The 16222-nt window shown below is 41.6% G+C and overlaps 1 protein-coding gene across 5 annotated transcripts in view; it reads left to right on the forward strand.

The window, feature by feature from the left end:
* Positions 1-16222, forward strand: part of RapGAP1 (Rap GTPase activating protein 1) — a 165124-nt gene that overhangs the window by 116798 nt on the left and 32104 nt on the right. The window contains exon 1 of one of the 5 annotated variants that reach the window (XM_087358492.1): positions 11703-12249. The exons of the other annotated variants lie outside the window; for them this stretch is intronic. Within the exon in view, the coding sequence (XP_087214618.1) occupies positions 12160-12249 (90 nt within the window). The 5' untranslated portion in view covers positions 11703-12159. Of the gene's footprint in view, positions 1-11702; positions 12250-16222 lie in introns of those variants that run through there. 5 annotated transcript variants of the gene reach the window in all.

The raw sequence follows: 16222 nt of genomic DNA on the forward strand, positions 1-16222 counted from the left end.
GTCAACAGTCATCTCCAGGGTTGTCAGTCGAACATCTGTCCGTCAGTAGAGATGTGTCCTCCACCAAACCACTTAAGACTTCGATGAAAGATGGTTTAGAGAATTTGCGTTAGAATTTGTAATACCAATTAGATGTTGAACGTCCAGAAATCTTCGTAATCTAAGTAGCTGACTCCGTGTTTTTAAGTGTCAACGCACCCTTCCTGAGCGAACGAGTGCGTCAGCGAGGTGTTCCTCTCCCTTCAACGTCCTCTCAGAGGGACCGAGCCGTCTTTTGCTTTGTTTCTAGCTGGATGTTGGGATTGAAGTCTTGGATCTCATCCAGTTTAAAGGCGAAGAAAATCAATAAAGAGAAAACGGGGTGCTGAATGAAATAAGACCTCAGAAAGTATGATGAATTAAAAGTGTTTATTTAACCGCACAAACTGCTGGGTAAATATCACCTCACTCAGTTTGGGTCAACTGAGTACAAGGCGTGTGATTAGTTGTTGAATGGACTGCAAATACAGTGGTTAAATCTAAATAATGTCTTTATGATTTTATTTGACGACAGCTTGTCAACTAATGAAATGTTTTACAGTACATGGTATGTAAACGAAGGGGGGGAGACTCCGCAGAAGTTCTGGACAAATACAAACGACAAATCCGTGCTGGAACGCAAATTTAATAGGAGTGCTTCATGGAATTCCTTGAACTTAATTTGATAACAGTTATACGAACAATAGTGGAAAATTGTAGTCTGTAGTGTCCTTCGTTTAGACTTGGCATTCCGCATTTCACATAGCCCTTGATGTTCATTTATTGTAGATGGTGGGCTGTTGCTAAACTAAACAGGACAGCCCAATAAAATTCTTTATTGTGAATAAAATCTTCTCGGGCAATCAGCCGCGCTAACTGGTTACAGTAGTGAACCGACATTTCGGGAACCAACTCTGTCCCCCTCCTATCATCAGGGTTCTGATGTGACTGGATACATTTTTCACGTTCCTTGAGATTCCGTTATGTGCAGGTGTTTGAAGTGATTTTCCAACGCAGCGTCGGGTATCGAGAAGAAATAGCTCAGAATCTTTAATAAAGCTTAATTGCCAAACTTGTGCTCCGTGGGTGGTTCTTGTAATGCAAATACTTTCAGAAACGAACTGTTTTATCTGTTTAATCTCGTTCGTGTTTTATAATTATTTTTTTCTCTCCATGTAAAGGTGTTTGGATTTAATCTAGATCTTGTACGCTATTGGCAGGCAACAAATCTGTGCTGTTCTCACAGACGAGTGTGGGCGACACGCTGACAGACCAGATGAACGGATGCTTCATCGTTTGAGGTCAGTAGGCAGCTTGTAACTCCACGTGTGAAATAAAGTAAGACGTAACGTGATGCCAGGTACAGAAAACTTTTATTAGAGACAGAAAATTATAGGAACGTCGCCTGACAATGATGTATCAAAGACAATATTCACTCGTGAAGTCTATCTGCGTAGAATTTTTGGAAGCTTAATGGGAGTGGCATCTAACAAGTGAATTTTTCGGGGTATTTTCAAATAATTTGATAATATTGTGTTGTTGCAATATAGCAGCTGGATTCCGAGTTACAGGAATTAAGCTTTAACCGTTTAAAGCCGAGTGTCGTCTAAATCAGTGGTATACAACCTGGGGTACGCGTACCCCCGGGGGTACGCGAAGACATCTTAGGGGGTACGTGAAATTTAAAAATATATATATATATTATTTTATGAAAAACACTGAATAATCAGTAATGCAATTTATTTAATTTATTTTAAATGTATATTATATACTATGTATAATTTGAATTATACGCCAACAACTTTTGGGGTACAAAGTTGAAGAGAAATTATATCAGGGGGTACGCGAACAAAAATTGTTGAATACCACTGATCTAAATAATGCTTATGAATTCAGTCCGTACCGTAAAGAAAACAACTCGTCACCGGTAAAACGATCATTTGGTTAGTGCTGTTTGAGGAAATCATCGCTGTTTATTCAACGTTTATGTGAAAACCATAAATAAAAAATCGAGAGTTATCGATTGTTGAAGCAGATAGTACATGCAGTTAGCGCTGAACTTTAAAGGATTAAAACTCTTCAAAGAGGAGCAGATACGTTTGCCATAAGCACAGCAGGCCTTAATGTACTGCTGCTTGTTTTACCGAACTTGTTTCTTCTTCAGTCACTTAAGGTTCTGCCAGTATGGTATCGTGTAGTTGGATCAGTGAGAACCATTAATTTCCGTGATGGCGACTCAACACTAGGAGAATGAAGTGACGGACAGACGTAACTCGTTAACAATGAGGCTATTTCCATTCATACTTCCTTGGTATTCAAGGTTGCTCGTTTGTCGTGGGCTCACTTCTTCAGGTACACTGCGGTAAAAAAGTAAAAAGTTAAAGGAAAAGAAAACTTATGCACGTTTAACGTCGAGTTTTACACACTTGCGTAACCAATTATAACTTGTAAGACTTGAGGTTCTCACAGCGGTGAGTATGAAGATTTCCGTCTTCTGGGTTGTTGCGCTGTGTAGTCTGGTCGATGTTAACTAACGTTTCAGAGGTCATACTGCCTCCGCCATCAGGGCGATGAGTATGAAGATTTCTGTCTTCTGCGTTGTTGCGCTGTGTAGTCTGGTCGATGTTAACCAACGTTTCAGAGGTCATACTGCCTCCGTCATCAGAGTATGAAGATTTCCGTCTTCTGGGTTGTTGCGCTGTGTAGTCTGGTCGATGTTTACCAACGTTTCAGAGGTCATACTGCCTCCGTCATCAGAGTATGAAGATTTCTGTCTTCTGGGTTGTTGCGCCGTGTAGTCTGGTCGATGTTAACCAACGTTTCAGAGGTCATACTGCCTCCGTCATCAGAGTATGAAGATTTCCGTCTTCTGGGTTGTTGCGCTGTGTAGTCTGGTCGATGTTTACCAACGTTTCAGAGGTCATACTGCCTCCGTCATCAGAGTATGAAGATTTCTGTCTTCTGGGTTGTTGCGCCGTGTAGTCTGGTCGATGTTAACCAACGTTTCAGAGGTCATACTGCCTCCGTCATCAGAGTATGAAGATTTCCGTCTTCTGGGTTGTTGCGCTGTGTAGTCTGGTCGATGTTAACCAACGTTTCAGAGGTCATACTGCCTCCGTCATCAGAGTATGAAGATTTCCGTCTTCTGGGTTGTTGCGCTGTGTAGTCTGGTCGATGTTTACCAACGTTTCAGAGGTCATACTGCCTCCGTCATCAGAGTATGAAGATTTCTGTCTTCTGGGTTGTTGCGCCGTGTAGTCTGGTCGATGTTAACCAACGTTTCAGAGGTCATACTGCCTCCGTCATCAGAGTATGAAGATTTCCGTCTTCTGGGTTGTTGCGCTGTGTAGTCTGGTCGATGTTTACCAACGTTTCAGAGGTCATACTGCCTCCGTCATCAGAGTATGAAGATTTCTGTCTTCTGGGTTGTTGCGCTGTGTAGTCTGGTCGATGTTTACCAACGATTCAGAGGTCATACTGCCTCCGTCATCAGAGTATGAAGATTTCTGTCTTCTGGGTTGTTGCGCTGTGTAGTCTGGTCGATGTTAACCAACGTTTCAGAGATCATACTGCCTCCATCATCAGAGTATGAAGAGTTCTGTCTTCTGGGTTGTTGCGCTGTGTAGTCTGGTCGATGTTTGCCAACGTTTCAGGGGTCATACTGCCTCCGTCATCACCCTGATGACGGAGGCAGTATGACCTCTGAAACGTTGGTAAACTTCTACCAGACTACACAGCGCAACAACCCAGAAGACGGAAATCTTCAATTATAACTTACAGCTTGTGATATGCCAGCGGCAATTACGTAATATTTGTAATATTTAATGGGCATAAATGAAACCCTGAATGTGGAGGCATCATGTTTCGCCGATATTACAAAATCTGAATAAAATATTTAGTATGTAAACTGTAGCCATGTTATTAATAACCGCAAAATATTGACCGCTGTTGAGTTGGGTTAGAAGTAACGGTTTCATGTGCGCTCTTCAAAATATGTAATAAGCTTCGGTCGTGGGGCTTGTAAAATCCGTTTGTTCAGGGCGTGTGCAAAAGCTGAAAGAGAGAACCGAAGATTGCTGCATTGGTCGAGCTACGCACGTATGCTGGTACGTATTTTTTTTAGCGGGCCACTGAATTTCAAATGAGGGCGACCCACTCATACGTCCCAAGGTCGAGTCAGAGCGTGTGTCACTCTTTTCGGTGCTTCACGCAAATTAGTCGTAGTTGGGGTGGTCTCCTTGCAGGAATGGGAAATTAGGTGATTGCCCAAATGGGGAACACGTACTTTTCCAACTCTGGTTCGACGTTATATAGCTTACGCGGTTGGTAAAGCATCAGTAAGTAAGTAACCAAGGTTTATGTAGCATAACAGAGCTTGTTGCACGTGCTATAGTGCATCCAGCTCTATTACGCTGATTACTGTATAAGGTTTGTCCTGAAGTTACTGATTGACCTTGTCTGATGGAGAAAGAGGGGGCAGCGGTTGTACAGTCGTTATTAACGCGTAGTCAAGGGGTCGAATTAATTAAAATGGAAACCACGCCTTTGTAAATGTTGCTCGATCGCGTAATGGTTTGCGTGGTTAGTTTACAGCATTCGATACTTTGACGTCTTTTTTTTATGTCTTACAACATTCTGAATTAATTTGCATGAAAATAACTTTGAGGCAGAACATTTCAAAGTGTTGACTTTAATTGGCGTTATTGCAGTTTTCATTTCTGGTTGCTATTTACTGTGTTTTTAATTGATTGGTACAGGAAACTTGATAATTTTAAATTAAAAATTTCAGGTACCAACTTCCGTTAGCGCTGTGTTGGTTTCATATTAACCGCGAATGGGTAAATATTTGCTATGCGTAATTTCAAGAATTCCCACCAGATGCCGGCATAGGTTGTATGATTATGCCATCTAGTGGCAGAAGGAAACATTAAATGGGAGTTGGACAGTTCGTTTCCATTGTATTGTATAGATGGCGGTAAGGAATTCAATCCAAGCGCTGTACGTGACAACCATTTGAACTAGTGAATTAGTAAGCGGGGTTATTTAAATATAAAAAGAGTTGGAGGTTCCGGTTGCTAGCCCACCTGAATACCTTTTTAGCTGTGGGAATTATTTCTGTGATGTGAACGGTTGGCGGCCATTGACAGGATGAAGGGTGATCACTGGAGCGTGCAATGAACAAAGACTCTGAGGATGGATTATGGTGTAGAACAGTGGTTCTTAAAACCATTGTGTGTAGTCAAATGTTTAAGGGGGTTTACCGGGAGAAAGTTTAGTCTTATTACTATTCGGCACTTGAGTTATGACCAATCCGCATGTATAGTTGGTCCAGTCCGTGCTACATGTTCCCATGGCAAACCCCTGTTTTCCAGTAGTTTTAAATAATATACGTTTAATTTATCAGTTTTTATGTTGCATTTTGTTAAGTAACAACTTTCAGGTTTAAGGTTAAGAAGATTGGCTGACCGATTAACCCTTTGAAGTAGGAGCCCGTCTAAATTATACTAAGAATACAGTACGTACCTGAAAGAAAACTGCACTTCACCGTTGAAAAGCTCAACTGTTTAATGTTGTTTTTGGAAATAATCACAATCCAAAGAATTCTATGGGACGATATAAAAATTGTGTTTGGCTTGGTAAATGTTTAAGAAAAGGTTGCTTATCTAACGACACCTTCTCAGTGCCGAGAATCTGACCCGCGACCTCCCGGAAACGAAACAGGATTTCTGCCCACTCATCTGCAACGTTCAGTTCTATTCCCCTTGAATCCTGCATTACACATTTTCCGACAAACTTCCCTTAACCATTTCTAATAGGAAGTGGTTTGCGGACCATGATTTGGGAATCATTGTCCTAAATAGGAGCAACACAATGGTGAACTCACAAAGGAAACGAATTTTCGTGCTCTGTTGCGCCGTTGTTAAGGTAACGTAGCGGTATAATACAGTTTCTTCTTTCATCCGGTTTCAACATAACGATCATGAAAATGTATGGAACAGAGTCTGCACGCGCAACGACGCTGGGTTTGGGAACCAGAGTAGAGTGCTTCTAAGTAACAGCTCCCTTTAGTGTATTCATGATCTGCAACGGGAAAATATCAGAGGCATTCCAGATGCTAATCGTTCTTCATGGCGCAATGGAGATGTACGTATGGTCTTATATGCCCAGTCCAGGATTTGAAGCACAATAGCAGTAATAAGATGGGAAGATAAAGAATAAGAATAAGAAGTAAGGAAAAATTGAGAAATAAAAGAAAGTATAAACATCTAAAGGTAAAGAAATGCACTAAGAAAATATCTAACCATATTATGAAGATTTCTGTCTTCCAGAAAACAGAAATCTTCATATTCACCGCTGCGAAAGCCTCAAATCATACATAACTATATTATGTAATAATGGTAAGGATTAATCGGCCAAAAACAGTGAAATGCATGGATGATGCTCGCAGTATTAGGATAATTTTTGGCTTTGTTCGAGATGGCAACACTTCGACTGCGTTGGTTTTGGTTCACATAAGTGTTCATTCGAAGCATTAATAAATTATTAACAGTAAACTACCTTTATTCCGAGACGTGCAAAGTACTGGGTCACAGATTAAGTCCCTAATTTACAACCGAGGGTTTAATAACGTGAAGTCACGCGGGTTTCCACGACGAGAAGCCATCGCCTGACGTCGTATGTGTGATGAATGTATGCAAGGGACCGCAGTTGGAACTCTGTGCAGCGTGGAATCCGCAGGAACATTAACTTCAAGTTCAAAATAATAAATTAGTGAACTTGGAGAATAAGGAAATGTGCAAAATTGCAAATAACGCATTTAGAAATTTCGTTCACTGCAATGGAACGCGCGTCTGAGCTCTTGTTTACAGCCAACTAACACAAATGAGCAGGTTAATGGTGACTGTACACCCTTGTCTTATCCTGTAATCTAGGGAAAGCTGGTCATTGCTTATCTGTTTGGCACTGTGTACGTGCATCAGGTGGTGGTGGTGTTTTTCTCCGTCGTCGTCGGCCACAGCCTCCGTATTTATAGATTTGCGCTGTGGTTCGCATCTGTTGCGCAAGAAGTGCATTGTTTTGTTTCTTTATCGCGGTCCAACTTGAGACCCGACCGACCGTGACCAGGACTCAAAATTCTCTCGTGACTGATCTGCCCATCAGTGCTTTGGGATTGGGTAAGACAATTTGTGGTCTCATTCTGTACGTATTTCGACATTGGGAATCTACGAATTGCAAAATTTGAATGCGTTTTGGAGAGATCGCGTGTTCTTCCGTCCAGGGTGTTAAGTAATCGATTAAATGTATATTTTCGGTATATAAATAAGTAAATCAACGACCCTGAGGGGTTGATTAGAGGAACCTGACTGAAATTCGATCTGACATGTCTTTTAAGCTGTTTGAAGCACTTCGACCCCCTGTGAACGTCCTGCTGAAATTGCTTTCAAATTGAATAAAGTTTACAAGATTTGCTGTGCTGGACAAGGGATCCGGTAGCGGGAAATTATGGCTGATACCTGTCTGTTTAAATTGTTCCACCCCTCTTAGTTTGTTGAGAACCTTTTAGGGACAACGACGTGTGTTCAGAGGTGAGAAAATTATGAAACATGTTTTATACTTTTTAGTACTTTCTGGCTCACGGATTATAACGATGTTAAGGCATACTTCATCGTCGTATGTCCGTAGATTATGCATGAGAATGCGTCCGACATCTGTTAAACGTGAAGTGCCATGCGACATGAACAGTGAGGTGGCCGTTTTGAGGGCAGTATTACCATTTTTTCCCAATCACTCCTGCCCCCTTCACGGAAGGTAATCGGGTCTAATCCCGATTGGAGCGTGTGGTTTTTCTACAGAAGAGTGCCTTCAACCACACTCGATTTAACCCTTCGAAGCTCAGGCGTCTTTAAATAATACGTAAAAAGTCCGTTCCTTCTCACTTCTCCACTACGTAGGTATAGTCTTTAACGCTGTTTAAGGAAATAATCGCTGTTTACAATTACACTCAGTGGGCAAAATTCAGATTTTTAAAGAAGCGGTGGGTACGTGTACCTTCGCCTCTGCCTTGTCACGCAGAACTCAAACACGGTGTTACCCATTACTCGCAATTCCAATTTCATTGTAGGTCTAATGATGTATTTGTTTGATCTGTGGGCGGATGACGTATTCTAAATTTGAAGTGTTCCTTCTGACAGATTATTATGTAGGGCCTAACTCGATATATGCCCCTTGAATATGAAGTAGGCGAGGCTTGCAGCACGCTTTGGAGAGATGAGAAATGCACACAAAATTTTAGTCGGGAAACCTGAAAAGGAACAGACCACTTGGGGGACAAATTGTAGGCGTAGATGAAAGAAAGGGCAGGTTCGAATGGATTTTCTGAGGGTGTGGACTGGTATGGATCCTGCGCCGAGCTGCTTTGAACACACTAATGAACTTCTGGGTTCTACTGGCTGAGAATTTGTTGTCTGACTGAGGAATTATCAGTTTTTCAAAAAGTTCTGCTCCACGAGGTTATTTATTTACTTGAGTGGTTAGTTATTTAGTTATATCATACGAGTAATGCCATATATATATATATGTGTGTGTGTGTGTGTGTGTGTGTGTGTGTGTGTTTCGTCCATTTTCATTGCATTTTTGGTCGCATTAATTACGCGCTTAAATAGTATTTGGGCGTATATCTAAAAACATTTATCGGACAGGAAATTTTATTTTATTAAATTATATGCATACATAAAATTAGACTGTATCGTACAAATAGCTGTTTTGGATCATTAATTTCTAAAGAATCCTCAGTAGGCCTATAATAAAAGTAACAGTTACTTTCCCTTATCGAACTCGTCCACACTCACGATCGCCTCACCATTGGATGGTGCTCGCTCGATTTACAACGCGTAGCAGACTTGCGTCATGCATAATCGAAAGGCACCGTCTTCATTTTACCCAAAGGATGGTGCATTTGCCCGTACTTGTGTTCTGTAATCTATTTTGCATGTAGCGATTGTGACCTCCTTCAGTATCTTTGAAGCGAAATGTGTTCTAAGCACGAACACATTTCAAAGCGTTGCTGTAGGCACAACACCTAGGAGAAGCGTGTCTTCTGAAGTCGGTAACGCCTCGAAAGAATACGCAAACCGCAAGAATTAAAACCACGTCAGCCAAGCAAAACAAGAGCTTTGTTTACACAACAGAAAGGCTGCTGGCGGCTACCATTTCGACCTTGGGTGCGCTGCGATTTCTTGTGCAGAAGCAAATATCATTTACGCTTGCTGATTCATAGAAGCGCAGCGTCGAGGGGTTGGCTCTCTTCAGTCGGCTGCATGAGGTAACAGACGACAGTTGCTGAACCGGTGGGTGTGCTGTGGCATTTTGATCCCAAAGACATTCCACCGCATTCAACAACAGCTTCTAATAGCAGTGAGATGTTGCTCGGATCTGTTATCTCCTCTTTCCACTCTTCTTTGTTAAATTTCCGCTACTTAAATTTTTTTGTATGTGTTAATATTTTTACACACTGATTTTTATTCAGAATATCACCGTATTTGTTCTACCACTCCTGTTATCTTCTAAACACTGGATGGCACACTTAAAACTGAACTTTTTATATGTCGACCTGTAAACGTAAAGTGTCACGTCCGGTGTAAATGTTTTACTACGTGCGTTGTTACAATTTGTACATAATGTTCTGCGTCGCAGTTGCAGTGTATGTGTGTTTATTGTAGCGTCCAAGGCCGATTGCTGGTATTATAGAACAGGTTAGAGAATGACATATATCGGCAGAAGCTCTTGAAGCGTGAACCGTGCGTTTTTAAATTCTGCCTTAACAGGAGTTGAATTGGCTGGTTCCATTATTTGACATGTTCCTTCACACTGCCGAGTATATTTTACTCGCATTGTAATTTGTGTTACAACAATACAATGTTGTATGTTGCTCGCACGTTCTGCGTTGTGTAACGTTTTAATACGTCGTGACATGAACAGAGAGACGCATGAAAGAGTTCGTTCAATATTTATTGTTCACAACATAAAATGATATCGATTTACGCCCAGAAAATTCAGTCATATGTGGAATAGGCTGTGGGCGAGGAGTGTGGAAAATATTTCCTAACAGCTGGGTGCAACTCGCGTCGATTCGAAGCAATTTTCACTTCGTCATTTATTAAGAAATTGCTCGCTGGCCGCAGGTTGAGAACTCATGACTTATGCATGCCAAGAACTTCAGCCATTGTCCCGGTCGATATTCGAATACGCCAAGCAAACAGGAACCAGCAACGTGACGTAAAAAGACGTTACAATTGGAATAATTGAACAGAACTACGAAAACAACTCAAATATTAGTCGACATCGACCAGATTTTTGATGACTACAAGTCTCACAAAATGCCGCTCCATAGTAAAATTACGCGGAATAATCGGCGAATATAAACTTTGTCTTCTGAGTTGTATGTGAAGTCTGGTTGAATTTTGATACCGTTTCAGAAGTACTTACTGCCTCCATCATCAGCTACCCATCGCCCTGGTGATGGAGGCAGCAAGTACCTGTGAAACGCTGGTGAACTTCTACCAGACTGCACAGCATTACAACCCAGAAGACAGTGACCATCAATCGAAATTGAGTAGAAGCCCGTTGACATTTCGTGTATCAAGCCTCCAGTTTGGAAAATGTCATCATGCGCTTCAGTGCAATTCCCTGGGAGTGCTACAATAGTTTCCTCACGGGGCCTAACACCCTAGAATGTCGTACTAGCAGAAGCGTTGAAATAATCATGATCTGCTTCACTGTGTCTTACGAGGAAATTTCACAGTGAATGAAAAGTTCGTCAGTCATTTTAGTCATAGGTTTTTCGGGAGGCGAATGAATGTATAGTTCGGCTAGTAGGGCTGGGTATAGTTTTTCGTCCTACATGCAGGTCTGCTGTTTTTCGAAACATTTTTCTGTACTATGCTGTATATTCAGAAAAATACGAGGGAAGAATAAAGCTTTCTCGAATGTTTATACTGTTCATTAGCTTGTCGAAAATTAAAATTTGTAACTGTTATAAATTAATATAAAAACTGTATATATATGAAGATTGATTGCAATTTTAATTAATGAACATTTCCTCTCCAAATTAGAATGAATGATAATCTTAACATCTCTGTTACTTCTGTGAGGCTGGTAGGCTTAATGAAAGTTTGAAATCTATCTTCATTAGTTTACATGAAAACAAAAGAGTTTGAAAGGGGTGAATCCTGTTTTAATTTCGTAAACGTTATTCATCAAAAGCAAATGTTACTCATTTTCTGCCGAGCACTGGGACACAACAAATGTGAAATCGATAAACCAGCGTCCATTACTTTCAGCAAAACCCTTCTTTTGTAGAAGTGTCGTGGTTGCCCACAGATAAAAGAACTGGAGAGAAAGTTTTTGCATAAAAAGCAAGAAAGGGGATTTTATTTCGAAATTTATGAACGCTTTCCCGGTTTTTTCTCTTATTCGTTTCCAGATGTCTCTGTCTTTCGTTTTTTTGCGTCCCAAAGGTTGATTAATCAACTACAACAATAATTGCCTTCCTCTCTTAACTCTCGCATCTCTTTTCGTTCTCACAGCTGTTAAATGTTCCTTTCTTCCCGTACTCGCTTTCCTATTGGTCGAAGAGCCGCGCACTCTGTATTCATGGCCGGGGAATAGGTAGGTAGCAAGACCACGACGGCCTTAGTAGGTAGGGAGAACGCAGTCGAGAGCCGGTTTGGAGCTGTGGTCTGGAGTGACGCGTTGCTTAGTGTCTGACAGATCCACAGGCTCATTCAGTGAAGCGAATTACAGACACCCCAGCTTTTATAAATGGATGAAAACGGAACTGTTGCTGGACGCACGAAATTGGTGGATTTTTGAAAGTTCTATAGAAAAGAAACTTCAAGAACGTTACACGTATGTAATGTGGAAGATCTGCTTACCTGATTTTATGGTAATGAAGAAAATTTAGTGGTTGAGGACGAGGTGACAAATGGTTACAGATTCGTGTGAAACTTTTTCGTTATGTAACGTGTAAAAGCCATCGTTGAAGACCAAGAAGGAAAAGTGTAAGACGCGGGTGTTGTTGGCTCGGGTTCTGTTAAATTTGCTGGAGAGCTGGCTGGACCCAGCTGGACAACCGTAGTAGTGATGGGTGTACTACGCTGGAGAGACCGTGCTTCAACAGACCACACGTCCGCCCCGGGTGCAGGGGAGTGCAGAAAACTCCAGGAAGCTCAGGTGAGTAGGGCGTGTAGCAGTTCACAAAAGCACGAAACGCGCCTGGAGGGACGAGGGTGTTGCATGTGTAAAATTATTAATGGGCTGTATGATGTTCATTTGACAGAAGTAAATGGTTTCACAACAGCATGTAAGTGTATAGTAAATAGACTTGGTATTGTTTTGGCGCTATTGGTGGATGAATACAAACTTGGGTCAGAATATCCCCAGAAGGAACTTCAAATGGAAATCTAGATGGAATGGGAGGATAATACTATTAAAACATCTTAGAGGAATTTGATTTGAAATTAATGAACTGGTTTCGCGTGTCTCGGCATGAAAGGTCAAAGGCCAGGATTTTGCAAACACTTTAATGAAAGTTCGGATCTCACAAAAGAGAAAATTTCTTTGTCGGTTGAGCAACTATCAACTTTTTAATTAATATTTTGCGCCATTAATACAACTGGTACCGCTGGAATGGTACAAGATGAAAGTGATTAATATCATACCAGTACAGTGGTGCGATATTAATCACTTTCATTATGGTAGAATATCAGTTTTGCACTTAGGGTATCTTAAAATCGACTCGGGACGTAATATAGAACCTCATTTTCCATGTTATAATTATTAATACATTGTATAAATAGTAATAATATGTATATTTTTCCTTTTGTCTTAAAATAAATAGTGTAGTTTATAAATAATTATGATTATTCGTTGATTGTCCACTTCGGCTGGTTTACCGTGGTCATCTTCCATGAGCATAAATGCAGTCGGTCGTTAGCCACAGCTCTGAGAACTGATTTCTCAAAACCGTTATAAGTCAGGACTCCAGTTACAAGAAATCGATTCTCTGCGTCATCGTTGTTGTTGTTTCTGTTGCTGATTTGAATTTTTGTTTCATCTCATCGTCCCCTTTAAGACTTGTGCTAAATGCTCCAGAGACGTGCTTGTGTTTTATTTCACGCTCTGAGTTCCGAAGCAATTTGACACATTCGTGCTGCATCAGTTGCTTGCCGTGGGTAGAAGTGAATGGCGTGAAGTGAGGAAATCAGATAGGCGTTAGTTGCTTGGAACAATTGGAAGGAATTGTTTCGAGAGGTCGTTATAGGTTACAGATCCGTTTTACCGAAGAGCCGCTAGCAGAGGCGGCGCCTTACAGTGGGACCTGTTTCTAGGGGGTGGCATTACCTTACCCACTCCTCGTCCACTCTGAGAAATTGAAGAAATGGTACTCGTGAGTTGCACATTACAGGTACCGACCGTGAGTATGGACTTCGTTACCGGGCAGACGTGCATGTGCCTGAAGGACGAAAGACTTTGTAACATGTTCTGTGCTACGGACGAGATGTATCGCCTCGAACCTGCGTCTTTGACTGGCGAATGTGGTACCTTTCTTGACGCTTAGGTCAACACTTTCTAGGTTGAAATGTGAGGTTTTCACGGCGATGAAGCTGTCAATTATAGTCTTCTGGCTTTTGACGCTATGTGGACTCGTAAGTGGGGACCCTAGAGTGGAGGCAGCGTGTTCTTCGAAACGTTTGGTACCCACCTGGAAATGTACACGGTGCCACAACCCAGAAGATCACCGTTGGCAGTTTGTTGGTTACAGAGAATTAAATTTGTCCGGTACCAAGGAAGTATTGAGCGTAAGATTTGCAACACGATCGATGACGCTGATAAAGGTACCTGTAAACGCGCTTCTAAGCACCTTGCCACGTAGGATTATGATGGATGTGGAGGCAGATCTCCACGTCAAGGCCGGGAGGTGGTGAACGGTAAGGTTCACTCTGTGGACGTGGTACCTCCTCGTTCCATGTGCCGCAGATCCGTGACGTGGTAGCCGGGATAAATAAATCCTTGCCGTCACTGAGAATCGAATTCCGATCGTCCATTCCATGGCGTCTCTTCACCGAGTTATCCCGTCTAACACAAGAGTAGTGATAGGTAGAACTGGCGTATCCCAACCAAGGCGAGTGATTGTGTGGCGAGAAACGAAATTGTTCATTACTCTGGACGTGTTGCTACGTGACCTCGCTTGTTAGCCAAACTCTGCAGCGCCCTCACAGATTGGATAACGTCGCCCCGGTTCTCAAACATCATATCATGACGGCGCATGTGGACCATCGAGAAAGGACCGCGTGTTTTTAATCCCCGGTAATCATTATAAATTAGAATGAATTAGATTCGGAAACAAAGAGTGGCAAGAGAAGTTAAGCGGCTGAGGAGATAAGAATGTTGTAGTAAAGTGGTCCCGCAGGTCAGTAAAATGTTATATAATTCGCCGCCGCTCTCTTCCGACACGACTTGATACTTTGTAGCCCGTTTTTAGGTTTAGAAAGTCAATTATCTTACCATCTACTCCTGGCTAATCCTACATTTCCCTTTTAGTCTCAGGTTGTATGTGTGTCATTTTGTGGATAGCGTAACCCATGAGTCAGTGAATTATATACAAGTTTATGTAGCCTTGATAAAATATCTATTCTGAAATGTCCTAAATATCGGTCTAAACTAAGAGCCTGCTATATGCGATGTTTTTGTTCTCGCCCACGAATTATGATCACAGAAAAATAAATCTCGGCGTCTGACTGACGCACACACCATAACTGTCAAAAAGTACTTAGCTATCAGGTAAGCTGTAAATATGTAGCTTACTGAAATTATACTTTAAACCGAAAATTTGTAAGACGAAATCACGTCGGAGGAACTCAGCATTCACCTGCCGTGAACTTGCATCGAACCAGACACATTTAGTTCAATGCCTCCCAACGGCCGTTCAAACAGAAATGCTCATTAACCCGTTAATAATTCGCGTGTCGTAATAACTGTGTTACCAACCTGAACTTATTATTATAATAATTACCATTTAGTATTTAATTAGTCCCAGAGACAAAAACTGTCTTTAGTTTCGTTTGCAGTACTAACATGTTTCAAAGAATCACGCCATTTATCGATTAGAAAACTTCGACTCTCATTAAAAATGACGTTTGGAGAACAGGAACGCACTAAAGTTGCATGGTCTTTCAACAAAATTAAAACTCTTGTTTTTGAACTGAGCGGTTGTCAATACCAGGACAGTCCGTAAGAGGGCTGTGGTGTCAAAGTTTACCCCAGAATCGCTTTTAATATTATCCTTCCATACACGCTTGGTCCGCATAACTTGTTTTGTTTCTTTAGATTTTTTTGGCCGAAATGAGAGTCCGACGGGATAACTGAACAGGGCTGAACAAACTCTAACCTCTGTTACCACATTACAGTCTATCCTCGTCCTATTAAATGCATTGCCACTTTTATCAGACTGTTGGGCCCACGGCCGAGATTGCTGTGAAAATGAAACAATGCCACTCGTTGGACACATTTCCTGATGATCTATAATGGATTCGGTGGTTGTTAATAGAACTGGATTATAGTTCTTTGTTCGGTTTTTGAGGTTTCCCGTGCTACGCTGTCAGCTGCTCACAAATCCGCCGGGTGTAGTTTTAACACGTTGGCAGATGTTCCGTTGTCTGGCGCGGATAGAATTATGTGGCTTTCCTTGAATGCGGTGTATTACTAGCCGGGGTCGATCTCAGAATAGTCGATGCAGCAATGTGTGACACAGCGGAACACGTACAACTGCTGAGTTTGGTGCTGACAGTGTCCGCGCAGAGTAAGGCATGTCTTGTTTGGACCTTTCGAACACTAAGACCTCTGGTTCGAATTCCGTTCGAGGGATGGTTATATAATTACGTGCGTTTTTTTAGGTGTGTTTGCAACTGTAATGTGCAAAAATACCAGACTCAGCTGTTGCCATGTCAAATTTAATTAACCTCTGACAGAAGTCCTGCCTCGTACAAGGAAGGAGCCATGCCAAATACCTAAGGAGACGACATTTCACATCCGTTTCCAGAACTTTCTCCTAACAAGTCTTTCATATGTTACGAGTATATGCAAATATTATATGTATTGCTGTGCTGTGTGTTCCTAATCCAGCATTTTTACAATGTTGCATTGT

Source organism: Zootermopsis nevadensis, unplaced genomic scaffold (assembly GCF_977971745.1).
Source record: "Zootermopsis nevadensis isolate Lab colony 2312 unplaced genomic scaffold, Znev_1.0 Znev_ptg000030l, whole genome shotgun sequence".
Taxonomy (NCBI): Eukaryota; Metazoa; Arthropoda; class Insecta; order Blattodea; family Termopsidae; genus Zootermopsis; species Zootermopsis nevadensis.